Source organism: Fukomys damarensis, unplaced genomic scaffold (genome assembly GCF_012274545.1).
Source record: "Fukomys damarensis isolate Sample0158 unplaced genomic scaffold, DMR_v1.0_HiC HiC_scaffold_11, whole genome shotgun sequence".
In the NCBI taxonomy this organism is placed as follows: Eukaryota; Metazoa; Chordata; class Mammalia; order Rodentia; family Bathyergidae; genus Fukomys; species Fukomys damarensis.
The window spans coordinates 40,852,750-40,880,722 of record NW_022900923.1 but is presented as its reverse complement, the minus strand read 5'-3'; the positions used below and the strand labels follow the sequence as shown (position 1 = coordinate 40,880,722).

General features: G+C 47.2%; 1 protein-coding gene across 2 annotated transcripts in view; it reads left to right on the top strand.

Moving 5' to 3' along the window:
* The first annotated feature begins 5,021 nt into the window (after positions 1–5,021).
* Positions 5,022–27,973, top strand: part of Lmod1 (leiomodin 1) — a 43,755-nt gene continuing 20,803 nt past the window's right edge. For both annotated transcript variants that reach the window (XM_010645095.2, XM_019204256.2), the window contains exon 1: positions 5,022–5,470. In XM_010645095.2, coding sequence (XP_010643397.1) covers positions 5,210–5,470 — 261 coding nt within the window. In that variant the 5' untranslated portion in view covers positions 5,022–5,209. The remainder of the gene's footprint in view (positions 5,471–27,973) is intronic.

The window sequence follows — 27,973 nt, the reverse complement described above, 5'->3', positions numbered from 1 at the left end:
ACTGGTTCGAGTGTTATTTATATCTAGAAACACTCCTCTCACAGATAGAAACTGGGTTTAATCTGGGCACCCTGTGGCCTGCTGGAGTTGATATGAAATTAGCCGTCATGGTGAGTTTATGTTAATAGAGCTGAAGTCCAGACCCTTGGTGCCTTCATCCAACAGTCCTCACTCGAAATGAGTGCACTATGCTGGGAGACTCCGCACTAGTGGCTAGCAAGCATCCTCAGCCTTCTCATTTTCTGCCCTCTTTTAATTGCAACAGGTAGCAGGGCATTTTTGACTGGAAAAGCCCCAGATTTAGCATTTGTTAGAGGAACGTGCCTCTTCTCCCTCAAACATAACCATTTGTGCTGCACCTGGTCATCAGGAGCTACTCAGTAGGCTGAGATGGGAAGATGGAAAGTTCAAGGGCAGTCAAGACAATTTAGCTGGATGTGGTGGCACACATATGTAATCCCAGAACCCGGAAGGCTGAGGCAGGAGGATTACTGTGCATTCAAAGCCAGCCTGGGCTACATAGCAAGACCTTGTCTCAAACAAACAAACAACAAAAAAATATATACAGAGGAATGAGAGAAGAAAGCAGTCCTAGAGAACATGGAGGGAGGGGCCTTAGAACCGGTGACTCAACACAGAAAGGCGTGATTTGGGAAACTTAGTGCTCTAGCCCCAAGATGGGACTGTTGGCGGAACCACTTGTGTTGCGGGTACTGATGGGAATGGACATTTCCAGAATCTGCCCCTCTCGGCCATTCAGTATGTGTGAACTTGGAGGCTCCTGGGGCCTCAGGAACCCCCATCCACCAAGAGGACACGACTGTGGCTTCAGATCCCACAGTCCCACCTGCTCCAAGTCACCGAGACACTCAGCTGGCCCCAGATAAGTGAGGCTGGACTCACAGCCGGCTCATGGGGCTTGGAGTTCGTCTGTGACTGGGGAAGGTTGGGTAGGCAGAGGTATCTTAGCCCGGCCTGGATGAGGCAGGGAAAGGCAATCTCTCTCTCTGTCTCTCTCTCTGTCTCTCTCTGTCTCTGTCTCTGTCTCTCTCTCTCTCTCTCTCTCTCTCTGCCCTAGCTTTCCTTTCAGGAAGACATCGGTCAGGCCTGTGTCTGTGCCAGACCCCTCTCCCCTGCCCATTTCTGCTCATCTCAGGAGTGCCAGGCCAGGCCAGTGGCTGGTTTCCAGAGAAAGAGGCGGCCACTTTCTTCTAGAGAAAGCTCACATCTCAAGGAAGAGGATCAGTGCGGCAGTTTCTCTTTTGTGACCTCACACAGTCTAGCCTCCGCTTTAGCTATTCTGCATCAGAGCACACGCACACGTGTGTACACGCATGTACACGTGTGTGCAAAAGTCACATTTTGCACAGTAACGCTTGTTACATGTCTGATGCTGTTACGCTTTGCATGCATTATTTAATGTACTTCATAGCACCATAACTAAGTAGGTACTCTTTTTCTCTTTAGCTTAATACTTTTTTTCAGTACTGGGGTTTAAATTAAACACAGGGCCTTGTGCATGCTAGGCAAGGGCTACACCTCCAGCCCTTAGGAAATACTTTTTTAATGTGCTCATGCTCCATTCTCTATGGCTCAGAGAGGTTTAATGACTTACCCAAGGTCACAGGTCTCAGATTGGAGCCCATGTCATTTGGACTCCAGAGCCTGTAGTCTTATCTGCTACACTATACTGCTACCCCCTACTCCTGAAAATGTGACTTTCCTGGGGCCACACAGAGAGCCCCTAAACATGAGTTAAAGAGCTTCTGTGTCCTTATTGTCTTTTTCCCATCCCACCAATCATCTTGATAGGAGCTTGGAGTTTCTCTCCATTTCTCTGGCCCCTGCAATGTCAGCTTTTCTCTGAGGACTAGGCCAAGCCAGAATCCCTGATTTCTGGTCGATGTGGATGCTGAGCTTGGATGAGCATTGCCTCCTAGGTGGCCTCCTGTTGCAGGGGCTGCAGGAGGCCATTCGTTCAGATCTTTGAGCTCCCACATCCTCTAGCCTCGGCGGCAGTGTCTTTCAATATAGCATGTTCAGAGTTAGTGAGCAGTCTCAGAGTGCCCTAGGGTTCTGGGGATCAGAGGACTTCAGACTGAGTCACAGAGGCACCCACTGTTTGGAACGGTGGGACCTGAGACAGAGAAATGAGGGAGGTTCATGTGTAAATGCTTTTGGTAGAGAAGCTGTGAATCCTGCTCTTTGAGTATGAAAGCTAGGATTTTTCTTTTTCTTTTTTTTTTGGTGCTGGGGAACAAACTCAGGGCTTCACGAATGCCAGGCAAGTGCTATACCACTATGCCCTACCCCTTTTATTAAAAATTTTATTTTGAGACAGGATTTCTCTGAGTTGCCCAGGCTGACTTTGAACTTTTGATCATCCTGCTTCAGCTTTGGGATCACAGGTGTGTGCCACCATGCCTGGTGGGATTTATTTTTTAGTGTATCCCTAGAGCAGAGATCACTGGGCCCAGAACAGGAGGCCTCAGCCCCTCTGGGCTGCCCATGCCCATCCTGACTCCTCCCCAAAGAATTAATGTGGCTTCTGCTGGGCTCTTAATGATTTCATATACCTCTTTTGTTTGCTTTCCTTTGCCTTACAGTATAAGCATTTTTACCCCATTATATAATACAGTTTAAAGAGAAGAACAATGTTTAATTATTTTTGTATTCCCCAGCCCCATGGTGTCTGGCCATGTGCTATTGATACATACTTGAATAAATACTAGAATGAGTGGATGAGTGAATAAGAACCAGGTGAGAAGGGGTGCGTGCGTGCGTGTGTGTGTGCACATGTGTATATTGAAGGTGGTTACTACTGAAGACAGGAAATAAAAAGAGGACAGGAGAAGTGGTCTGGAAAGAAAACTATCCAGGATAAGAGTATAAATAATTACAGCAACTGCTAATAAATATATCAAACAGCATATATAAGTTTACCTTGTATCAGATTAGTGTTTTCATGTCTGTGACAATTTAATGTTCACAACAATCCTACAGTGTGGGTACAGGTGTTGTTCTTATTTTACAGGTGGAGAAGCCAAGTCTAGAGGAGCAGGCGACTTTCCTAAAGTCACATGGACAGTAAGTAGCAGTCCCATGACCTTGCACGGTCTTCTGGCCTCCAGAGCAGAGCTCTCACCTGTGCGACCATGCTGCTAACCAGCCTCCTCTGATGTAGCCTCTTAGAGCCCTTGTATTTCTCTTTTGAGGAATTTTACAGACTTTTAATTATTTAATGGATTGCTTGAAGTCATTGATTTAATAATCATCTTCACTGATAGACTGTAACCTCCAAAATGGCAGGGACCACACGGATTTGTATTGTTAGTGACATCTCTGGCTTCAACAGTGCCTGACACATCATAGGTACTCAATGAATGTATGCTTTTTTTTTTAGTTTCTTTGAGACAGAGTCTCACTATGTAGTTGAAACTGACCTGGAACTCACTATGTAGCCCAGGCTGGTCTCAAACTCACAGCGATCTTCCTGCCTCAGCCTCCTGAGTGCTGGGATTACAGGTGTGTGCGCCCATGCCCAGCAATGTATGCTTATTGATTGGCCAACACACACATGACTGACTCTTAAAAATGAACTAGGATTCCCGGTATGGTGGGACACACCTGTAACCGTATTACTGGAAGGCTGAGGCAGGAGGATTGCCATGAATTTGAGGGCAGTTTAAACTACCTAGTAAGACCTTGTCTGGAAAGAAAAAAAAAAAAAGAATTTCTTGGTACCGCGGATCAAACACAGGACCTTGCACTTGCGAGGCAGGTGGTGGAACCATTGAGCCAAATCCCCAGCCCCAGAAGAACTTCTAGGATTCTCTAACCCCTTCTTCCACCCTCCCTCTCTGGTCTTCCTACCTCACTTCTGTCCTCTGGTCCCTGTAGTCAGGACCATTCCCCTCCTCAGCCTCAACCTAAAGCTGGACTTGTGGGTATTCTGTGCCATGGCCAAGTTTTATTCCCAAATGATCCCTGGACTCAGCAAATGCTGATCGAGTGACCGTCTCTCTCTGGCTTAGGATGGAAAGATGCCAGGAAAGATCGAAGCTTCTACCCCGATGGGTTACACCAGGGCTCTCAAAGGGATTTTGTGGCAGAGGGAGGGGGGTAGGAGATCGAATGTCCCTGTGACTTGTACAGGGCAGCATGATGGATGAGCAGCGAAAAGCTCTTCTATGAAATGCGCCAGGCCTGTTGCAATAGTAGGTGTCCCAAAGCCCCAGAATTGTACTTCCCCGAAGACAGACTAAATCGTGCTCTGGATTTCTGCATGGATGGTGACCCCTTGGCTCCTCCCCTGTGCTCCCAAGGGATCTGGCTCACAGATCCCCAGCACAAGAGACCCGAGGGAGGTCTGGACCATCCTCCAGAGAGTCTTAGGCCTTCTGAAATTTACAGCCCTTTAAGAATTTCGTGCCTCCTGCAGCCGGCCCTACACCCTTCCTCGGACAGCCTTGCAGGTTTCAGTTTGGTTGCACGTTCTAACACCCCTGTCCCAGGCCGGAGCCTCTGATGCTTAGCACTCAGATTGCCCTTGGCAGAAGAGAATGGGTAGGCAGGAGGTTGGGAGGATCGGCCCCTCCTCTTGAACTGAGTGTCTTCCCCAGGGTGGAGGCCCGGGCATCCCCGGCACATTACCAAATACAGTAGAGAAGTCCATGGAAAATGCACTGGCTGCAGTGACATCCACTGGTGACCGAAAAGTAAACTGTGCCTGAATGGGCATGCCTTGGGCTGGCTAGTTCACAGCACCCGTGGCCCTGGTCCTGCTTTCCCGGCTCTCTGAGGCCATGGTAGGCTTCTGCCAGCCTCTGCATTTTTGTATCTTTTTCTCATCGCGTGGCCCCTTGTCTTTAAAAGGCTAAACTGTTCTGTACTAAATTTGGTCACGCAGCGCTCCAAGATTCCCTGGAATGTCCTCAAGTTTCAAACAGCTCTGACAGGGAGGTAGGCCCGCCCCCAGCTTGGGGATTGGCTTCTCCTTTCAGGGCCGGGCAGTTGTTCGGGCTTATTGGTCGCTGCTTCTGCCAGGGCAAGGCTCACCAGCCCTTGGGCTGCAGCGAAGCTGCTGCGACCACTGAGCACCTGTGGCAGGGCGCTGCGGTCCCTGACCCACTTGGGGTCTGCTCGCGAGCCGTCTGGGCGCCTAAGTTCTGTCCCACTCTCGGTGAGAGCCGCAGCTCCATTTGCCAAGATGTCCAAGGTAGCCAAGTACCGCCGGCAGGTGAGTGAGGACCCTGACATCGACAGCCTCCTGTCCACCCTGTCTCCTGAGGAGATGGAAGAGCTGGAGAAGGAGCTGGACGTGGCGGACCCAGATGGGAGCATTCCCGTGGGGCTGCGGCAGAGGAACCAGACGGACAAACAGTCCACGGGCCTGTACAACCGGGAAGCCATGCTCAACTTCTGCGAAAAGGAGACCAAGAAACTGATCCAGAGGGAGCTGTCCATGGATGTGAGTGACACGCTGGGGGGGCTGACTCCACGACTGGGGTGCTGCTTTCTGGCCTTAGCACTACAGTTCTCACTGGCAACAGGACTGGTTCCTACCCACTAGCGCAGCAGTGCGTATCTCTTGCCCCCCATTTCTGCTCCGTAAGCAAAAGTTGCGTGATACACTGGAGAAGTACAGCGCCCTGGTCAAAGAGGCGACTGGTGGGAGGGAAGCTGGGCCGCGGCCTTGCAGCATTCCTTGTCGAGTGGACTCCATCCTGATCCCTCGCCTGCTGTTTTTTCCATTAAATTCATCCCATCCTGTGGTGAGGCGGGAAAAAGGAGCGAATGATGGTCGCAGCCTCCTGCCAGCCACCCACGAGAAGGCTAAATCCTCCTTATGGCCGAAGGGTTCCCTTCCCCTGACCTCATGGGCATCTCACAGCACACAGACCATTTGAGGAAGCTTGGGGAAGGGGAGAGGGGCCAGGTGTCTGTGGGCTGGAGCGTGTCTGAACCTCATAGCTTCCAGTTTATTCCCAGGAAAAGTGGTGCTGCCTGCCTGTCTGTCTTTCTTCCTCTCTTCCTCTTTCCTGTTTTACTCTCTCTAGAGGAGGCTCTTGAGTGCCCACCCCCACAGCCCCCCGGCATTAAGTCCTTTACAAGCTAGCGAGGCCACTGCTGGGGATGGAGAGAGTCCAACAGGAGACGACACAGAAGGGAAAAGTGGGGCTGTTCGGGTGCATCTGCCCACATCGCGGTTGGGCTGAAGCACAGCTTGCTTTCTGTCTTCCTGGGTGGGCTTGGAGGAATTACTTTTTCTTCACCATTGCTTTCACATTTGAGCTTCCTCTGGACAAACCAGACGATCCTCTGATAAAGTGTGACTTTGTGGGATTCCATTGTCCACGGGAAAGTGTCCAGCGAACAAACTATTTTAAGTCTTTGGGGTCATTCTCAGCCATGTCTCTGGTATAGCAGCTATTATTTGTGAATTCTTCCAAGAAAATGTTTATAGCCTCAATTCCAGTTCTTTATTTTACTTCTATGGAAACTGAGGCATGGAACTTCTGATGGCGTGTTCATTTCCGCACAGAGGACAGAAGACTGAAACATCTGTGCAAGATCTGGCTGGGTTTGAAAGTGACCACGTGTGCTGGTGGACAGGGCCCTGAGTTCCTAAGTCCTTAAAAGTAGGAAGGAAAAGGAAAGGAGGGAAAGAAGAGAGTCCAGGTCACCTGTCTCCATCCCTTCCACCACCTGGGCCCCCGTTTAAAGCTTTGCCAAGAAGTGAGGAGAATGTGGGAAGCCAGTGGCTCAGGAATTACCATCGTGTGGGCAGAACGGCTGCCCCTGGTGCAGCTATGGTAATGATGAATAAATGACGAAACATTTATAGGGAAAAAATGATGGGCCCTACTGTGAGGGTCTGGAACCTCAGGGTTGCTATCAGGAAATATAGAAAGAAATGAAATGCAACCAAAAGCCTTAGCACCTCTGTGACCCTCCGCTCCACCCAGGCCCTGTGTGTTCTGGGTCATGGCCACCTTCTGTCCTATGTGTCTGGAGGCTGAGTTAGAACAGTACTTTTTTTTTTCTTGAGGTGCTGGGCCTCATTCACGCCAAGAAAGTGCTTTCCCCCGAGCCACACCCCCGGCCCTCCACCAAGCTCCGGGTCACAGAGCAAGATGTTTAGCCCCAGAGGGGCGGGCAACACTTGTGCTCCTAAAACTCATTCTCCGGCTTTTGTGCTCAGCCTGCCTCTCCTCTCCTGTCCCACCTCCCTCCATGTCCACACTTGGTTCTGCAGGCAGAGCCCAAGCCGGGAAATGAGGCTGAAGTGCAGGCATCAGGATAAGGAGCTGCAGGTAGGACCATTTGCCCCTCATGGAGACAGCGGCTCCTGTGGACTCCTGCTCCTCCTCCTCAGGCAGTCCAGGCCTATGCTGTCAGAGTGACTGGCCGGAGTTCAGGGTCTGTACTGAGCCACTGGCGGAAGTTGTCTCTGTAAGTCTTGGTGAATGAGAACGAACCCTAAAAAGTGGCTGCTTTCGCACCATTAGCAAAATAGGGGGCAGTGGTGGGTCAAGGACTTGGATGAAATTATCAGGAAAACCTGGTGTGTGAGTACCGGCTTCTCTTACTGTCGGTGTATCTCAGTCAGGAGGGTAACAGTCCCCACCTCATGAGATCGTTGTGCAAATGAAATGGGCTCAATATGGAAAACACAGCATGGCATACAACAAGCGCTCCATAGATGGCAGCCGTGGAATCGTGAATTCCCAGCCTGCCCCTTCCCTCTGTCCCCAGGGGCTGTGAGCCCACCCCTGCCCGTGAATTAGAGGCCAGAGCAAGTGAGTAAAGCCTGGGTGCTCAACGCCGCACCCCCATCTCCAGAGCAGCGGCTGCGGCTGCACCCGCACCCCTCCCCGCCTTGGTCTGCCCTCCTTCCACGGGAGGACTGCAAGCAGTCAAACCTGAGTCTGGGACCAGCACCGTTCCGAGCAGGAGCCAGGTGAGCATTTACCGAGAAGCTTCTACGTGGCTGGCTCCTCTGCCTTCTCTTTTATTTTAAGCCTCAGAAGTCCTGGGAGGAAGGTGTTTTCATCCCCATTACACAGATCAGGAGAAAAATCTCAGGGAGGTTGGATAACCATCGTGAGGTAACACAGCTAATAAGGGGCCTGCCTGACTTTAAGGTCTGTGTTTCTTCCCCTCTGCCATAGTAGAGGGCCAAAAGGGCAGCAGTGCCAGTCCTTGCTCTGAAGAACTTATAACCCAGCTAGGGTTGCAACGCATGTGACGTACAGAGCCGCCAGAGGCGTGTTACAGACCTGTGACTGCGCACGCTGTGGGGTCCCGGGGGCAGTGTTGTGACAGTCTGCAGTGGGCCAATCCCCTGCTAAAGCACAGTGGATTGGGGAGAGACGGTGGATGGTACCAAGGCTTCTTGTTAATTAACTTTAGGTACGATAACGGTATGACAAGTATACTTCTTTTAAATTCATTAATTTTATTGGTACATTTAAGGTATACAGTGTAATGACATTCATCATTGGAAATTTGCACCTTTACATAAACCATCTGGGTTCTTTCTTATTTCTTCCCCATTCCCCTGCCCTCCCTTCAACCCCTCCACCCCTCCCTATCTACAAATACTTTGTTTCCATTTTTTCTTTTTCTTCTGTTAATTCCACTCCCCTCTTTCTTTTCCCCAGCCCTCCTATTTTCCCTTCCCCTTTACACCTTTTCTTCCTATTTCCCATTATCTATTATACCTTTTAGTCCTTATTTACACTTTCAGTTTCTTACACTAGAGAAACTATTTGGTATTTACACATATGCATTCTATTTATTTCACTTAAGACTATGGCCTCAGGCCAGGGACTTAGCTCAGTAGTTCTGCTGCCTGCCTCGCAAGTGCAAGGTCCCAAATTCAATCCCTGGTTCCAAAAAAAAAATGGGGCCAGGGATTTAGCTCAGTGTTTCCTCTGCCTGCCTCGAAAGCTCAAGAACCTGAGTTGTTCCATCCCCAGTACCAAAAAAAAAAAAAAAAGTCTGGCCTCAATATGCAGCCATTTTCCTAAAAATGACTATAGTTTCTCATTCTTTATGGCTGAGTAGTACTCTGTTTTTGATACGCAGATTCGAACTGAGGTCCCAGCACTTGCAAAGCAGGCACCAGAACCACTGAACTAAATCCCCGGCTAGTACTCCATTTTATAGAAAAACCACATCTTCCTTATCCAGTCTCCAGCTGATGGGCAATTGCACTGTTTCCAAATTTTATCTATTACAAACTGTGCCACTGTAAACATGGGTGAGCATATATAGCTGTGGTATGATTCTTTTAACTCTTTTGGGAAGATACCCAGCAGAGGGATGGCTGGATCAAATGGGACCTCTAGTCCTAGTTGTTTGAGGTATCTCCATATTGATTTCCACAGTGGTTGCACCAGTCTTCACTCCCACCAACAATGGAGAAGGGTTCCTTTCTCCCCGCAACTCCACCAGCATTTGTTATTGGTTGATTTCTTGATAGCAGCCGTTCTTTCTGGGGTGAGGTGGAATCTCAGTGTTGTTTTCATCTGCATCTCTCAAATGACCAGTGATGTAACATTTTGTCATATGTTTATTTGCTGCTTTTACTTGTTTGTGTGAGAAATGTCTGTTCATTTCAGATGCCCATTTTTGAATCGGGTCTTCATATTTTGGGGTGACAAGTATACTTTTAAGCAGAGGCTTATCTTTTAGACATATCTCTTGAAATATTTATGGAAAGATCAATTAGGAATTTATTTTGAATGATCGAGGGAGGAGTAGAGGTGGCAGAGGGAGCCATGGGCGGATGACTGTTGGAGCTGGGCCACACGGGTGTTCATTATACTGTTTTCTCCACTTTTGTACATATACATTTGAAATTTTGTGTCATAAAAAAAAACTTAAGTCGAGCATTGGTGGTGTACACATGTAACCCCAGCACTCGGGAGGCTGAGACAGGATGCTTCAAGTTCAAGGCCAGCCTGGGCTCCATAGTGAGTTCAAGACTAGCCTGCACTACATAGTGAGAGCCTGTCTCAAAAAACAAACAAACAGAATTAAAAGTAGAAATGCAGAGTGGGAGGCAGGCCCATATGGATCAGAAGCCCTGGCTTTTCCTGGCCGTGGAGAGTCAGACTGTAGCTTCACAAGTGGGTCTAGAGTGTAGAAGGGCTGGGGCCGCTTTTCTCGCAGTGGGGTGTACGATGCAGGGTCTTCCGGATCAGTTGCCACCTCTTGTGAATGTCCTGTGTCCTCTTCCGGGTCACTTCCTATCTGTCCTCCCACTCCCAGGCACCGTCACCTCCCAGGCAAGCTTCGCCTGGTATCTGAGCACGCCAGCCTCAGCCTGTCAGCCATCAAAGCATCACTTTTTTGGGGGGTGCTGGTGATGGATCCCAGAGCCTTGAGCAAGTTAAGCAGGTGTTCTATCACTGAACCACACACCCCTGGCTTTTCCTTTTTGTAATCATCTGCTTTCCTGGCCGTCTCTCTTACCAGCCTGTGTGATACTGGAAGACACATGCTTAAAAAAAAAATCCCAGCATACAGACTCCCCCACCTCAGCGTTGGTTGATCGAATGCTCAAAGGGTTAGGGTTAGGTGGGAGGTGGAGCTTAGCAGGACTGACCCAACCGATGTCCTCCCTTGAGCTCCCAGTCCGTGTGATTTCTCCTTCTGCCCCAGGGGAAGACTGAGCCCCCCAGGGAAAGCGCAGCTTGAGCTCAGTGAAACACTGCCTGTCACTGGCTCAGGTTTCAGGAACCAGATTCCAACCCATTAACTGTGTGTCCCTTCCCTTCCCACATGGGAAAGAATCCCTCCAGCTGCCTCCCCCCTCCTTCTCTCTGGGGCAATGGGCTGCAGTTTAGCACCTGCAGCCACCGCCCCTTCCAGTCCAGCTCAGGTTCTTGGGCCCTCAGAATGCCCTTTGAAGACGGAGGGCTAGGCAGCGAACCAGGCAGCGGGCTCACTGCTTAAGATTAACCCTGACTGGTGCATACCCAAAATAGCTCCCAAGGCCCGGGTGAAGAGGGCAGGAGAGGTGATGGGGCCTGACCCAGGCACGCAGGAGGGCTAGACAGGTGTATGGTCTCTCCCTGGAGTTTGACAGTTGCCTCCGCTTAGGATGTGGAAAAGCAGCTGACTGTTCTTAAGCCAGGTGATGGGATCTGCAGACGTTTGTCTCTGGTAATGTTCCTTCTCGTATACGTTTTCTCTTGTGTGTAAATAATGTGTATTTAATGTAAAGAATTTGGGGCAAGTGAGGTATTGGTGGCAGCTCCCATGCTGGCCTTCTCGTCCTTGGGACTAGAAGAGCATGGCTGGGGAAAGGCCGGAGGGGTCCTTGGATGGACAGGACCAAGGAGGGTTTGTAAAAATAAATGGCTCATCAGCAAGAGGGGGTGGAGATGATTCCACGGTGGCCTGAGTGCCACCGACCGAGGGGAGGTTGCTACCTGCATGGTGGGAGGCTGGAAGCTTCAGGCTTTGGGAGGGGATTGACTTGGAGCAGGAGGGTAAGGACAGAGCCCTAGTCTTACCTGTCCGACTCACCTGTACCTTCTCCCGGCTTTTTCAAGAGAAAGGGTTTAACCATATCAGACCACATTGGCATGTCGCAGTCAGGTCAGAGTGGACAAAGTCTTGCTTGAGGTGCCCCAGGGGAGAGATGGGACGTATACTATGCTTGTGTGTGTGTGTGTGTGTGTGTGTGTGTGTGTGTGTGTTACTCGCATGCCTGCCAAATTGGAGAAACACAAATATCCCAACACAGGCCTTTCCAGATTGGGCTGTTTTGTGTTTTTTAGCCCACTCTGGGCATAATCAGCAAAAGAAGAGGTCTGGATCTAGAGTATTAGTTCCCTTGGTGATATAGAAAGCCCATAGGTGTTTGGAATCAGATAGACCCAGGTTTGAATTTGTTTTTGCCCCTCACTGATCCAGTGAACTTGATAACTGTTGGGAGCAGAGAACATTGAAAGCCCTTTCAGGCATCGTCAGGGACACTGACAATCCAATCCCATTAGCATGGCTTTCTGAGGCTCCATTGCCTCAGAAGGGAATGAAAAAATTCAGCCTTGAGCCAGGCCCACGTGGGTAGTAGGGTCACACATCTGAGGCCAGCCTGGGCAGTTCAGCAAGACCATGTCACCGAATAAGTAAAAAAGGCTGAGAGTGTAACTCAGTGCCCTTGGTTTCAATCCCCAGTACTGGGGGGAGAAAGTGGTTTTTAAAAATCAACCTTGAAGGGTTTATGTGAGGAGTAAATAAAATAAGGTACTAAAATTGCTCAAGCACATCAGGGGAATGAGAATTTCCTCCTGCTAAATTCTTTAGGCTTTATACCTGTATATGCCAAGTCAACATTTAAAAAAATCTCTCATAAGGTTAAAAAAATACTGTCAGGGTGAGTGAAAGAATGACAAAAAGAGTGGGAAACAAGGAGGAAGAAAAACGAGCTAATTTTAAGGGAGAGGCAAGGCTTACTTAATTACCTACTGCCGGCTGGAGTGGCTCCATTTCCGCCTAATTTATTTTATACCTCACTGCCAAAGGCCCAAAGTAAGTTGCAAGTTTGGAAAAAAATGGCAGAGGTAAGAGATTGGGGAAGGTTTTGGCACTGGAGAATTCTCCTTGTCTGCAACGCACCCCCCGCCAGCATGATCTCAGAAAAGCCAAGGCTGCTTTGGGAGAATTTGCCTTCAGCTTTCTCTGGGGTCCACTGCAGAAACCCCAAGCCAGGTTGTCAGGACACTGTTTACAAACAGCTAGGAATAGAGAGGCTCCTGCCCCACACCCTCCACCCTCTCCTGCCCTCACCTGCCTTCTCTCACCCGGGAACCACAGGCAGATCTCCTACCCACCCCACTTGCAGATCAAGCCAGCGGGACCCCCAGGACCCCTGAGACCGGCAGGTGAGAGGTGCAGCATCCTCAGGGAAGAACTTCCGGGGAGGCTGTGGGCGCACGGGCCTTGAGTCAGTGGTTAGAATAGTCTCTCCCAAGGCCAGACCTGGATTCCTGTCCTCCTTTGCTGGTTGCTGGCTGTAGGACCTAAGCAGGCCACTTTACCTTTCTGAACCTGAGTTCCCCCAGCTATAAAATGGAAATTGCAATACTTAGTCACGGGACAGTTGTGAGCTTTAAACAAAATGAACTACATAAGGCACCAACCAGTGCGCTGGGTTGAAAACCCAGTACTAAGGCTCTTGAATGTTTATTTTCCCATTCTTTCACTCCCATTTATTCAACTCATTTTCCTCCTCCTCCTCCCCCCTGAACCTGAGTTCCCCCAGCTATAAAATGGAAATTGCAATACTTAGTCACGGGACAGTTGTGAGCTTTAAACAAAATGAACTACATAAGGCACCAACCAGTGCGCTGGGTTGAAAACCCAGTACTAAGGCTCTTGAATGTTTATTTTCCCATTCTTTCACTCCCATTTATTCAACTCATTTTCCTCCTCCTCCTCCCCCTCCCCCTCTCACGCCTCTCCTTCCTCTCCTCCGCTTTGTGGTGCTGAGGTTTGAATCTAGGCCCTCAATCATGCTAAGCACAGGGCTCTACCATGGAGTTACATCCCCAGTCTCTTCTTCCTTTTATACGCAGGATTCATTAATAATGCTTCGTATTTACAAGGAGGCAGGCAGACTCCGCGGAATCACCAATTCTCCAGCTACAGTAGTCAGCGGACTTCTACTGTATGGCCTTCTCGATGCCAGGATGAAGTCGCAGAAAGACTGACAAGGCCCTTGTCCGCATAGAGATCATATATGTGCTGGGTGAGATGGACAGGAGTAGACATACATGCAGATGATATGTAGCATAAAGACACATAACATGAATACGCTGTGGAAAAAGTGATGTCGTTTAAGGAAAGCGTGTGAGGCTGACACTGTAACACCGGTGAGGAACCATTTCCAACAGGGTGGTCGGGGTCTTCACGCTGAGTGGTGACATTTGAGTAGAGCGTGGAGTGGAGCCAGCTGCAGGAAGTCGTGGAAAAAGAGCTTTCCAGAGGCCCTGGGCGGGAGCAGTTTAGTGTCAGAGGAAAGGCCAGGCCAGAGTGACAGGAAGAGTGGAGTGGGGCACTGGAGGGTATTAGGGCCCAGAACGAAGCTCTGTTCTGATAAAGCAGGGCCCCTCGGGGCCGCGGAGGAGTTTGGAGGTTTTTGGGTTTTTTTTCCTTTACTAGGGGTGGAACCCAGGGCTGGGCAAGTCCTCTCCCGCTGAGAAACATCCCCAGCCCGCAGTGTGGATATTCGTTCCGTGTGTGGTGAGGATTCACGGGTGAGGGGTGGATTGCAGCTGGACGAAGGTGAGTTTCTGAGAGGCCCCTCTGCCGGCCCTCAGAGGAACAGGCTGCGGGATCGGAAATGAAGGAGGAGGAGCCTGGTTAGAAGGGTGTCACAGTCACCGGGAAAGGGCTCAGGATGGTCTACCGGGACGTGGTACAGTTCAGGAAATATTTTAAAGGTAGCACAGAAGGATTGGCTGATGTATTGGGGAAAGAGAGAAGTCAGGATGACCAGTCCTCCCTGAACTCTTGGGTGAATTTGGCATGATTTGCTGAGATGGCAAACAGCAGAGAAAGAGTGGTTTGGGGTAGCTCAGGAATTCAGATTTAAATGTGTTGAGCTCCTTGTGTTTATTAGGCCCTGGGTGGAATATTGGGTTGATGCGGGTGTGTAAGTCTGGGACCCAGCAAGGAGGTGAGGCAGGAAATTAAATTTGGGAGCCATTAGCTGGGTGTGGTGGCGCACGCCTATAATCCCAGCACTCGGGAGACTGAGGCAGGAGGATCGCTGTGAGTTCAAAACCAGCCTGAGCTACATAGTTTCAGGTCAGTCTCAGCTACATAGGGAGACCCTGTCTCAAAAAAATTTTTGGGGGGAGCCATTAATGAGATAATTTAAAGCCATGAGTCTGGAAGAGATCACTTAAGGAGTGGATGCAGATGGAGAAGAGCAGAAGAGAGCCAGTTTGGTGGCCCCTGCCTAAAATCCCAGCACTTGGGAGGCTGAGGCAGGAGGATTGCCATAAATTTAAGGCCAGCCTAGGCTACATAGCAAGACTCTGTCTCAAAAAACAGGGTTGGGGGCTGGGGATTTAGTGGTAAATGCTTGTTTAGCAAGTGTGAGGCCTTAGGTTCTGTCCTCAGCATCAAAAAATCAAGAAGGAAGGCCAAGGATTAAGCCCTTTATAATCCCAACATTTGGGCATCAAGAGAAGGAGCCAGTGAATGGACTGAGAAGAGAAAAGGTGGTGGTTTCACAAAATCAAGTGAAGAAAGGGTTTCAAGGAAGAGAGAGTCCATTCTTTTTTTAATTTTAGTTTTTAGCCATACATGTGTGTAGTACATAATGATTACATTAATTGTGGGGAGTTTGCACATGTGCAGCGCATCTTAACTCTTTGAACGTGTCTTTCCCCTCTCCTTATTCCCTCCTCCCTCCATGTATTGTCTCCTTTCCATTTGCAAAAGATTTGCCTCCCTGTTTTCTATTACTGCTCTTATTTTGCACTTAAATTATTTATATGTTGGGTTTCTTATGGAAGAGAAACCATGCAATATTCAAGCTTGCATGTCCGATTTATCTCACTTAACATTATGGTCTCAAGGCGCATCTGTTTTCCTACAGCAACTCGAATTTATCTTTCTTTATGGCACAATAGTACTCCATGGAGTGTAAATACATTTTCTTTATCCATTCATCTGTTATGGACATGTGGTCCGCTTCTAAGAGTTAGCTGTCATGAGTTGTGCTGCTATAAACATGGGTGTTTGTCTATCACAATATATGATGCCCTGAATTCTGTTGGGAAAATAGCTAGAAGGGGAATAGCTGGGTCGAATGGAATTTCCAATTTTAGGGTTTTGAGGTGATTTCCAAGGTGCTTGTACTAGTTTATATTTCCACCATCAGAGTGGTTCCACTGCCTGCCTCACAAGTGCAAGGACCCAAGTTCCATCCCTGATACCAAAACAACAACAGCAAACAACCAACAGTGTAGAAGGATCCCTTTTCCCCTGTAGCCTCACCAGCATTTTTTTTTTTTTTGCTACTGGGGATCGAACTCAAGACCCACGGCCTGCATTTGTTGTTTTTAAAATTCCTAATGGTGGCCCTTCCTTCTGGAGTAAGATGGAATCTCAGTGTTGTTATAATTTATGCTTCACTAATGGCTGAAGATGTTGAAAATTTTTTAAATTTTTACTGACCTTTTGTACTTTTTCTTCTGAGAAATAGCTATTCACTTCGGGCATCCATTTTTTTGATGGGTCTTTTATTTTTGAAGGTCAAATTTTTTTGGAGTTCTTTACATAGTCCTCTGTTTGAGGAGTAGCTGCCAAATTTTTTCCCATTCTGTAGGCTGTCTCTTCACTCTGTTGGTTGTTTCCTTTGCTGTGCAGAAACTTTTTAATTTGACATAATTTTATTTGCTGCTTCTTGATGTTATCCTGTGCAATCAGGGTTCTGTTCAGAAATTCCTGGCCTATGTCATCAAGAGTTTTACCTATTTTTTTTTTATCTTCCAGCAGATTCTTTCTGTTTTAATATTTAATATTTGATCCATTTTTATTTTATTTTAGTACATGATGAGAGATATGGGTCTGGATACAATCTTCTGCATGTGGATAGCCAGTTTTCCCAGCACCATTTATTAATGAAATTTACCTTTCCTCCAACATATGTTTCTGAGCTCTTTGCCAAAAATCAGACATCTGGGGATGTTTCTGCATCCTCTATTCTGTTCTGTTCATCCACGTGCCTGTTTTTGTGCCAGTACCATGCCGTTTCTTTTTTTTTAGTCACCATAGCATTGTAATATAACTTGAAATTTTGGATTGTAATGCCTTCTGCTTTACTCGTGTTTCTTAGGAATGCTTTTGCTGTTCTGAGTTTCTTCTGGTTCCAAATGAATTTTAGGATTGTTTCTCTCATTCTGTGAAGACTGCATTAAATCTGTATATCAACTTTGGGAGTGTGCCCATTTTGACAATATTGGTTCTGCCTATCCAGGTGTAGGGGACATCTGTCCATTTTCTGACATTCTCTTGGATCTTCATTTTCAGACATTTTTAATCTTTTCTTTTTTTTCTCATTACCAGGCATAGAACTCGGGACCTTGTGCTTGCCAGGCAGGTATGGCACCACTGAGCTACATGCCCAGTACTCTATATCCTGCTATCTTGCTGACTTTGTTTATCAGTTCTAGGAGCTTTTTTATGGAGTTTCTGGGTCTTCTACATAAAGGATCTGTGGTCTGCAAATAAGTATAGTTTGACTTCTTCCTTTCCTATACATAGCCCTTTTCTTTCTTTTATTTCTTTTTCTGGAGTCTGATTGCTCCAGAAAAGTTTTGAGTACTGTATTGAACAGGAGTGGTGGTAGTGGTCATCCTTCTCTTGTTCCTGATTTTATCAGAAAAGCTTTCAGTTTTCCCCTATTTAATATGATGTTGACAATAAGTTTGTCATGGCTTGTATAAAATTGAGGTAAGGTCCTTCTAATCCTGTCCCTATTTTCTTCAGGGTTTTTATCATGAACAAATGTTGAATTTTTGCCAAAGGCTTTTTCTGTGTCCATAGAAATGATCATGTGGTTTTTGTCCTTGCTTCTACTTACATGATGTGTTACATTTGTTGATTTGCACATGTTGAACCTTCCTCGCATGCCTGGGATGAAGCCTACTTGGCAGTAATCTTTTTGATGATTTGTTGCGTTCTGTTTGCCAGTGTGTCGTTGAGGATTTTTCTGTTCATTGAAGAGATTGGCCTATAATTTTCTTGAAAAAGTCCATTCTTATTGAAAGTTTAATTGCATGAGGACAGAGAATCAGCCATAATAAACTATAATGACTGCTAAGGTAGAAACCATCGAAGCCTCCCAAACAAGAATCCTTTCTCTCCAGGGAAGAGTGGACTCAGTAGGAAGCATAGAGGATGTAGATTAGAGATAGATTACAAACAAGTCTCTCTTCTCTTCCTCTCTGTTTTGTTTTAATGGGAAATAAAACAGCTGGAAGTAAATGAATCTAGAGGAACGTTTTAAAGCTTGGGACTACTGTTGTGTGTTCACATGTTGATGGGGATAATTCAGTAGGGAGGAAACTTTGATGTCAGCAGGAAAGGAGTTAGGCGGGTTGGGAGGCCCTGGACCTGGGCGACCATAGGGGGTTGTCGCCTCTGTATTAGGAGGAAGACAGTGGACCTGGGTGAGGATGCAGTGAGACTGGTAAGTGTGCAGAGGGGATGGCAAGGCTGATCTCTGTGTGTTGACAGGCTACAGTGTCATCTGGGAAGACAGCACTGGCAGCCACGGATAGGCTGGATTAAAGCTGGGAAAGACTGAGGAGGCTCTGATGGTTGTCAGCTGTTGAGGCTTAAGTCATAATAAAAATGCGCCATGCTCCCTGAGTGAGGGTAGAGAACCACGAAGCCCTCTGGGTATGATATCTGGCCTGCAGACAGTCGATAGAGAGCAACCAGCTGCCAGAGCTGCTTGAAAATCCAGTAGATCTTCACCTTCTGTGTATCGATCTTCTGTCTCCAAGGCCACCCTTGCCCAGGGGAAAGGAGAGGGCACACAGGTCCTTTCCCAGCACCCAGCTGGCAGCTGTGCCATGGGCTCAGCCCTGTATTTGTGAGGCAAGCTAGGGAGCGCGGGGTTAATTCCTAGTGAATCGTTTACCAGCCATGTGGCCTCAGACAAGTATTAACATTGGAGGTTCACTTTCTTTTATCTTTGTTCTTTAATGTCTTGTCTGTACTGCATTTGTATTTCACGAAAGTGGATTTTTTCTAATACATGCTTTAATGAAGTGTACAATCCATACTGAAATGTGCACGAAACCGAAGTGTTTCATGAATTATCACACAGTGAACAGGAAACAGGACACTACCTCATGATAGTGTTGCCCGCCCAAGCATTCTCTTCAAAGGTAGCCTGAACCCTGTCCTGACTTCCAGACTTCCAACCCCTTAGGTTAGTCTTGCTGCCTGCTTCTAAACTTTATTTTCTGCTTTTAAACTTTAGAAATATAATCTGTGTCTGGCTTCTTTCACTCAACCTCATCCCTCTCCCAAATTGGGGGTAAAATCCAGGGTTCCATCCCCAGCTGTATTTATTATTTATTAATTCTTTTGTTTGTTTATTTATTTATTTATTTATAATTTATATGAGACAGGGTCTTACGAGGTAGCCTAGTCTAGCCTCAAGAGTATGGTGATCCTCCTGCCTCAGCTTCCCAAGTGTGAGGGGTACAGGCATGCACCACCATGCCTGGCTGTTTTTATTTTTCGTTTTGAAACAAAGTCTTACTAAGTCGCCCAGACTGTCCTCAAACTTGTGATCCTCTTGCCTCAGCTTCCCAAGTAGCTGGGATTATATTCACACACCACTGTACCTGTATTCTTTCTTTATAAGATTTACTAATGTGTGTAGCATTTTAAATACTTCATTGCTATGTATTATTCCATTGTATGAATACAATGCAATTTATTCATCCATTTTACCGTTAATGGAAATTTGGGTTGTTTCCAGGCTGGAGCTATTACAAACAATGCTGCTAAGAACATTTTTTTTTTTTTTTTTTTTTTTTATACAGGCATGCACCACCATGCCTGGCTGTTTTTATTTTTCGTTTTGAAACAAAGTCTTACTAAGTCGCCCAGACTGTCCTCAAACTTGTGATCCTCTTGCCTCAGCTTCCCAAGTAGCTGGGATTATATTCACACACCACTGTACCTGTATTCTTTCTTTATAAGATTTACTAATGTGTGTAGCATTTTAAATACTTCATTGCTATGTATTATTCCATTGTATGAATACAATGCAATTTATTCATCCATTTTACCGTTAATGGAAATTTGGGTTGTTTCCAGGCTGGAGCTATTACAAACAATGCTGCTAAGAACATTTTTTTTTTTTTTTTTTTTTGGTACCGGGGAATTGAACTCAGGACCTTGCACTTGTGAGACAAGTGGCAGCACCACTGAGCTAGATCCCCAGCCCATTATTATACAGTTTTGGAGGAGTACACTTAGGATTTCATTTCTCTTCGGTATGTACCTAGGAGTGGAACTGCTAAGTCATAAGAAATGCACAGCAAACTTTAATTGCTTCATCTGTAGACAGAAATGATAATGCCAATGTTTAGTCTTCATGCAGATCTGATACAAAAATGTTGAGGTCTAACGCAGTTCTTTGCTGATAGCAGACTAAGTGACAGCCATTACTGTTTCTAATGGAGTCTGTCTTGGAGAGGAACCAGAGCGCCATCCTGTCCTTTGAACCTGTCCTGCCTCTGCCCCGCTGGCCCACTCTACCAGGACTGGACACTGAGCACACACTAGTCAAGCCTCTCACCCCAGAGCTGTGTCCCCAGCCCCTCTTCTCACTCTCCTTACTCCTGGTACAGGCCAACCTCTCTCCCACCAAATTTCAGGCCCTTCCTGGCTTTACTTATTTTCCTCTTTAGTCTGTATCTCACTTTGGTCATTCTCAACACCATGCTCAGTTTTTATGCTTATTCTCCCCAAACTCTCATCACCCCCAGCGGGATGAGATGAACCATTTACATTTCTGTGTGACACCCAGACTACTGATCATACCTGAGAAAATCGCAGCCATTCTGTTGGTGCCTCAGGAGAGCAAAGTCCCATAGTCCCAGTTAAGCCCTCAAGGCTGCCCAGAAAGCTCCTACACATACCACTCTGCCAAGAAGTTATTCTCTAGAAACCCTTTTGTCTGCCATCTCTCCTCCCTTAACAGATGATCTAGTCTCATATTTCTCGGAGAAACTTGAAGCTGTCAAGTGAAGATGTTCCTCATTCCTCTTCGGTACCGGATGGAGTATAAGCACCCAGATCTGCAAGCTTCTGGTCCCTGAGCCCACGAAGAAGAGCGCCCCCTCCTGTCCCAGACTAGGACCCCACCCCATTTTGGATTGCAAGTTCCTCCTACACCAGGGACCTTTGCTCCTTTAAAGATCTCTCCTCTCATCATCCACATTCCTTCCCCCTGGCTCCAGTATTTTCCTCCCTCCTTTGCTTTGGAGCCAAGTTGCAAAAACAGTGTCTACCCTTGCCGTACCCGCCACTCTCTGCGTCTCTGCGTCATGATGCCACACTCTCCTGGTTTTCCTTTTGTCCTAGCTATCCCTTCCCAGTCTCCACAAGAACAATTCCTCTGCTACTGTCCAAATAGGAGAGTTCCCTGGGGCCCTGACCTTCCAGGCCATCTTCCTGGGTGTCCTAGTCCAGCCCCATGGATTCAGCTGCCACCCATATGCTTGTCTCTATCTTTGACCTAGATCTCTATTTTGAGTTCTAGATCATTCAGTGGCTTCTTCAGTGTCTCAAATTCACCCAGTCTAAAAATAAATTAATCATTGTCACCCCACTTCACCCCAAACCTGCTTTTCCTCCTGCATTTCACACTCTGCTAACTAGAAACACCATCTCCCAGACGCCTAGGCTGTAACCCCGAGGGTTCACCAGCTCGTCCTCCCTCAGTGTTTCCAGACTTTCCTAGGGATGAAATCCCGTTGATTCTAGCTCTGTGACGTCTTCCCACGCTGCCCCTCCTTGTTATTCACTTCTATCACTTCCACCCGTATCACTTATCAACTAGAAGAATGTCATGACCTCCAGAGCGATCTCCCTGCTTCTCCTCTCTCACACCGTTGCAATCCATCCTCCCCATAGCTGCCAGCATCTTATTAGAAAATGAAATCATGATCTCCACACTCCCTGCACCAGTCTTCAATTGCCCAACGTAGCTTTCATGGTCAAGTTTGCACTCTTTAGCACAGCTTAGAAGGCCCTCGGCAGTCCCTGTCTCTCAAGCTGCTAATACTCTTCTCCTTGCCTGTTGACCCTTGCTGGAGTTACACTGGACCCTCGGTGCCTCTGAACATTTGGTCAGCTCTAGCTGGACACCAGGCCTCGCTCACCCTCCCCAGCGAGGCGGGCACAGCTGCCACCTTCCCCAGAAAGCTCTCTGACCTCTCCACCTGTGGGTTCACGAACCACACCTGGCTTCTGGCACATTTCATGCCGTGTGCGTGTACACCACCTCTTCAGCATCGTCTGCTACCTGCTGCCCCAGGCTTCCCAGGGACAAGGGTGACTCTTACCCCTCCCCATGTCCCCACTTCCCAACAGTGGACTAAATAAGTGCCATTGAATGAACGGAAGAGGAGAGTTAGCAAACCCCATTCTTATCAAACTGGATTAAATCTTTATGAGTTATGGATTTTCTTATACTCTTCTAAGGCTGAAAATATAATTTTGGTCCCAGCACCAGGAAAGCAGACCAGTACATGAGAGCAATTAATTGAAAACAAAACCAAACAGACAGTGACCTGGTCTTTATGAAATGTTATTCTTCTCTAAAAAATGAGAAGTAAAATAAAGTATGATTTTACCTGCAAATCCTCACACCCCACATGAAATGAAATTCGGCAGTGATCCTGGTGTTTGTTTTTTCCATTTTTCGTAAACTGGTGAAATTATACTCGGGCCTGAATTGTTGGGATAGGTTTCTCGTATTTTCCCTGTGGTTAAAATTATTCTACGTTTTCTTTCTTCTCTTGGCCCCCTTTCCAGCTCTGTAGGGGTCTGAGATTACAGGCTAACAGTTAAGTTCACCTGTGACCCCGGGGACACAGGGACATTCTAAAGAGCCTATTAGTAACCTGCTCTGTATGCAGCCAGCGAGGGCCTTCGGCTCCTGTCGTCTGGATTCTTCTCTAACAGGTCTAGAGAAATTCAGTAGCTTTGCCTCTAGAGCTAGAGAAAGTAATGCAGCTCTCCTAGAGGCTGGCTCTGAGCAGATCTCTGGATCCCATGCAACATGCGGCAGGAGGGGGAGCTGCCTTCCCCGGTGGTACCCACAGAGCCTCCCCTCTGGGAGGCCCAGCGCTAGATTCGAGGCTATGATGACCTGGCAGAGCCCTACAGGAAATACACGGAGTGATTATATCCCCCGTCTTCCTCCATCCGAGTGTGTTTTGTGCTGCTGCAACAGAGTATCAAACAGGATGTTTTATAATAATGATCAGAAATGTGTTTGCCTCAGAGTTCTGGAGGCTGGGAAGTACAAGATTGGGGAGCGCTTTTAGGGAGGGGCTTCTTGCTGTCTTGCTGTGTCATCCCGGAGAGAAGGTGGAAGGGGCCGAGATGCAGGCAAGAGAGGGCTAAGCGCAGCTCCTCCAGGAATAACAGCGTTAATTCATGCAGGAGGGCAGTGTCCTCAGTGCCCCCAGACACCTCCCGTCAGCCCCCAGCTTCTAGCGCTACCTCATCAGGGGTCAGGTGGTTGTTTCTTCCTCCTCCTCCTCTCCTCTTCTTCCTCTCCTCCCTCTCTTCCTCCTCTTCTTCCTTTTACTTCTCCTTCTTTTCCATTTTCATTTTGTTTGTTGTTTGTTTTTGAGACAGGGTCTCACTATGTAGTTGAGACTGACCTGGAACTCACTATGTAGCCCAGGCTGGTCTCGAACTTGCAGCGATCCTCCTGCCTCAGCCTCCCAAGTGCTGGGATTACAGGAGTGCACCACGATGCCGGGCCTTCTTTTACATTTTCTTCTTCAGTACTGGGCTACATCCCTAGCTCTTCTTTTTTTATTTTGAAACAGGGTCTCATTAAGTTGCTAAGTTGCCCAGGCTGGGCTCAGACTTATGATCCTCCTGCCTCAGCCTCCCAGAGTGCTGGGATTACAGGTACATGCCGCCATGCCTGGCAGGATCAAGTTTCCAACATGTAAACTTTGGGGAATGCATTCCAAACATAGCTCTCCCAAAGACACTCGATAGCTGGTCCTATTCTCAATTCATAGAAAGGAAATCAATTCATTACATATTTTGGGTGCCTTAGGGCATTAAGGGCTTACATTTTCCGCTGGGTTTGCAGTTGCCCAAGCTGTCCCAGAGCCATTTTGCTTATACCAAGTTTCCCCGAGATGGATCATTGCCTCACCTGGTGCCAAGGACAGCCCCTCTTCCTCTTAGACTCAGCCCCACCGTTCTGAGTCCGCCTCTGTACTGCAGAGTTTAACAGACTCTCAGAGTCACCAGGAAAATCTCAGTAATTGCAGGGTTTCTCAGGAAAATCTCAAAGTTCTGAAGACTCAAATGTTCCGGTGGCCAAGGTCTGTACGGGCAGGAGGCTTTCAGTTTTGCTTCAATTTCCTGTCACCCTTGCCTCGAAGGCAGGTGTTGGGGTGGTCCTCAGAGCACAGGTGTGCTGTTTCTAGACTGGCTTTCTCCAAAAAATAACTGATAATGTAATGACAATGTATAAAACAGGAAAAAAGGGAGAAATAGCTGCTTATTCTTTGTCTTTGACAATGGTTAATAGCTAAGGGTACTTGCCATTGTAGAATTTTCTGAGCCTATACTTCTCTTTTGTAGTTGAATATGTGTAATTTTTGTTTCCTGTTCCTTTCTTTGCTTTGCTTATCATCTTGCTGTGTCACACAAAACTCTCCCTAAACATTTTCAGCGGCTGTCATCACAGTCTGTCATACGGCCGTGTTGAACCATTTGCCCATATTTGGATATCTGCACGATTCCCAATAAATGTACTTTCCACAGCCCAAAGGGATCCCAGAGCCTCGGCACAGCGCCTTCCCTTGGCCTTTGGTGCCCGTCCCCAGGGAGATGCAGCCTGCCAAACAAGATGACAAATAGAACGATTAGCACACTCTTCCCTGAGCCGAGTCTCAAGGCCAGCCCGTGAAACACAACTCTGAAAGGAGAGAAAAGACTGGCTGGGTGCTGGGCACAAAGGGGCAGATGGGCAGTTCCCAGGGCAGACTCTCCACAGCCCAGGGAAACCCGAAACCACACATGTTATTTTTTAGGGGATCGAGTTCGTAGTGTTGGAATCTGCCAAGCAGAGCTCTCTCTCTCTCTCTCTCTCTCTCTCTCTCTGTCTCTCTCTCTCTCTCTGTCTCTCTCTCATATGTACCATGGATGGAGCAGATGTGCTCAGTTTCCCTCTGTCTTGTATGGAAAGAAGTGTTACTACTTACAGACTATCAAGGGTCCAGCGGTCTGGGCAGGTTGTAAGAGGGAGAGTCTGCTGGTCCACCTTCCTGCTTCCAGGGGACCTTGTCCAAACATTCCAAGAAAAACGAAGCCAAATGCACACAACAGAGGTCATGAGGCAAAGTAATTTCTCCCTTCCATGAAAAATAGAAAAAGAGCGTCTTGGCTGAGCATGGTGCCGCACACCTGGAATCCCAACAGCTCTTGGGAGGCTGAGGCAGAAGGATCAAATTTCGAGGCTACCCGGGGCAGCATAGCAAGACCCCAATTCCAAAAACAAAAGGAACAAAGAAGAGATAAGATAATAGGATTGTATCCAGGAGCTGGTGTGTGATCACTTAGGACAGCGCAGTCTCAGGACTTTGCACAGTATGCCCCAGCTCACCCAGGCACAGAAAGTACAGAGCCGAAGATTAGTACTGCCCCGAGCTTGTGGGCTTCCCTCTCTCGTCTCATTTGCTCCTCTCGGCCTGGTAATGCAGACAGGCTTCGGTCCGCTTAGCAGATGAAGAAACTGAGGCTTCAAGAGCTCACAGAGGGCTTGGGACGAAGCCCAGGGGTAGAGCGTTTGCCTAGCATGCGTGAGGCCTTGGGCTCAGACTCTAGTATTGTCCTCCTCCACCTCTAAAATAGAGCACCCCGCTGGTGGCCTTGAACGATTTCTTTTGACCTGAAGTTGCAACAAATCGAGCATATTAATGAGAAAAAAAAATCTGCGCCTCGTCTCCCCCGTACGGCTGACTCCGGAAGCTGACGCTCAGTCCCGGTGGCTGTGCCAGCCAACAGCTTTCCTGTCACCGCACTCTACCCTGCCACCCACTGCACTCGAGCTGGGCTCCGGCCTGGGCTCTGCACTGCCCCCCAGACATTCCTGGCCATTCTCTGGTTCCATGTTTTCCTCCCCCTCCCTCCCGCCTCACTGCAGACCGGAAACCCACTTGTAGAGCTGCTCTCCCCTCTTCAAAGTGGACACCAGCTCTTTTCCTTGAGGTTCTTCTCCTGCCTGGCTGTGTTCTCTCTAGCTCTCCCAGAACCTGGAAGCCAATCACATAAAGGTTTTTATCAATCATCTCAAACAGAAATAAATACAGGGAGGGCCAGGGATTTATCTCAGTGCAGCATGCCTGTCTTACAAGCACAAGGTTGTGAGTTCAATCCCCAGAACCAAAAAAAAAAGAAAAAAAAGAGGGAAAGAAAACTGACCCCTATGGGAAGTGATGGTCATCCTAGATCTGCACTGTTCCATGTGGCCACCACCAGCCACATGTCACTGTGGAGCCCTTAAAATGTGGCTGATCCGGATTGAGATGGGTTACAACTGTAAACTTCACACTGGAGGCCAAAGACTTATCATCTTATTAGCAACTTTACATTGATTTTATGTTGAAATTTTGAGTGGGTGCAGTGTGGCTACTGGAACATTTCAAGTTACATATGTGACCGAATTTTACGTCCTTTGGGCTATGTTGGTTCACAGTACACCATTCGTAACTGGTGCCTGGGATATAGTTTGCTTAGATGGTTGAGATTTTCTGTTTTTTATTAAATCTTTGTCCTGTTCTATCCTATCTTATTTAAAATAAGAAGTAAGATTTTGTTTAGGATAACTCTTCTATCGTTTTTATATTTTTTGTTTGTTTATTGTTTTTTTGTTTTTTGTTTTTTTGGTACTGGGGATGAACTCTGGCCCTTGCCCTTTGCAAGGCAGGTGGCAGAACCACTGAGCTAAATCCCCAGCCCTGGTTTTTTGTTTTTTGAGACAAGGTCTCACTATGTAATTCAGGCTGGTCTTGAACTTACTATGTAACCCAGGCTGGCCTCAAACTCATAACAATCTTCTTGCCTCAGCCTCCCAAGTGCTGGGATTACAGGTGTGTGCCACCATTACCGGCTACAGTGGGCTTGGTATTTTTAGAATATTTGCAAAGTTGTGCAATTAAAACCACTACCTAATTCCAGAATATTTTCATTCCTGGGCATTGAACCCAGGGCCTTGCCATTCTAGAGAAGTGCCCTATCATTGAACTACATCCCCAGACTGAGAATATTTGCATTACTCCCAAAGTAAACTGTATCTATCAGTAGTCGTTTCCCCTTCAGTTCACTTTCTTCCAGTCCCATTCTGGACGTTTCCTATAGTTGGGATCATGCATTATGTAGTCTTTTGGGTCCAGTTTCTCTAAATGATCATATTTTCAAGGTTTCTGCACGATGTAGTATGGTGTTTCATTCTTTTTTATGGGTGAGTCTTTTATTTTTTTTCTTTTTGGTACTGGGGATCGAGCTCAGGTCCTTGTACTTGTGAGGCAGGCCGCAGAACCACGGAGCTAAATCCCCGCCCTGGCTGAGTCTTTTCTATTGTATGGATATTGCCACGTTTTGCTTATTCATTTACCAGTTAATGGATTTGCTTATTCATTCATGAGTTGAGTGGTTTCCATTTGGGGGCTTTTTTGAGTATATGTTCAGCTCTCTTGAGTATGGAATTATTGGGTCCTATGGTAACTATTTTTGGAGAGAAGGGTTTTTTTCTGTTTGTTTTTTTGTTTTGTTTTTGTACCTGGGATTGAACTCGGGACTCTGCGCTGTGGCGGAACCACTGAGCTAAGTCCCCTGCCTGATGTGGTAATTATTTTTAACAACTTTTGTACTAGTACAAGTTTGTAGTACATAATGATTGCATTCATTGTGGTGAATAGGTACATATATTTTTGGAGAGAAGGGTTTTTTTCTGTTTGTTTTTTTGTTTTGTTTTTGTACCTGGGATTGAACTCGGGACTCTGCGCTGTGGCGGAACCACTGAGCTAAGTCCCCTGCCTGATGTGGTAATTATTTTTAACAACTTTTGTACTAGTACAAGTTTGTAGTACATAATGATTGCATTCATTGTGGTGAATAGGTACATATATAATATACATATATATTA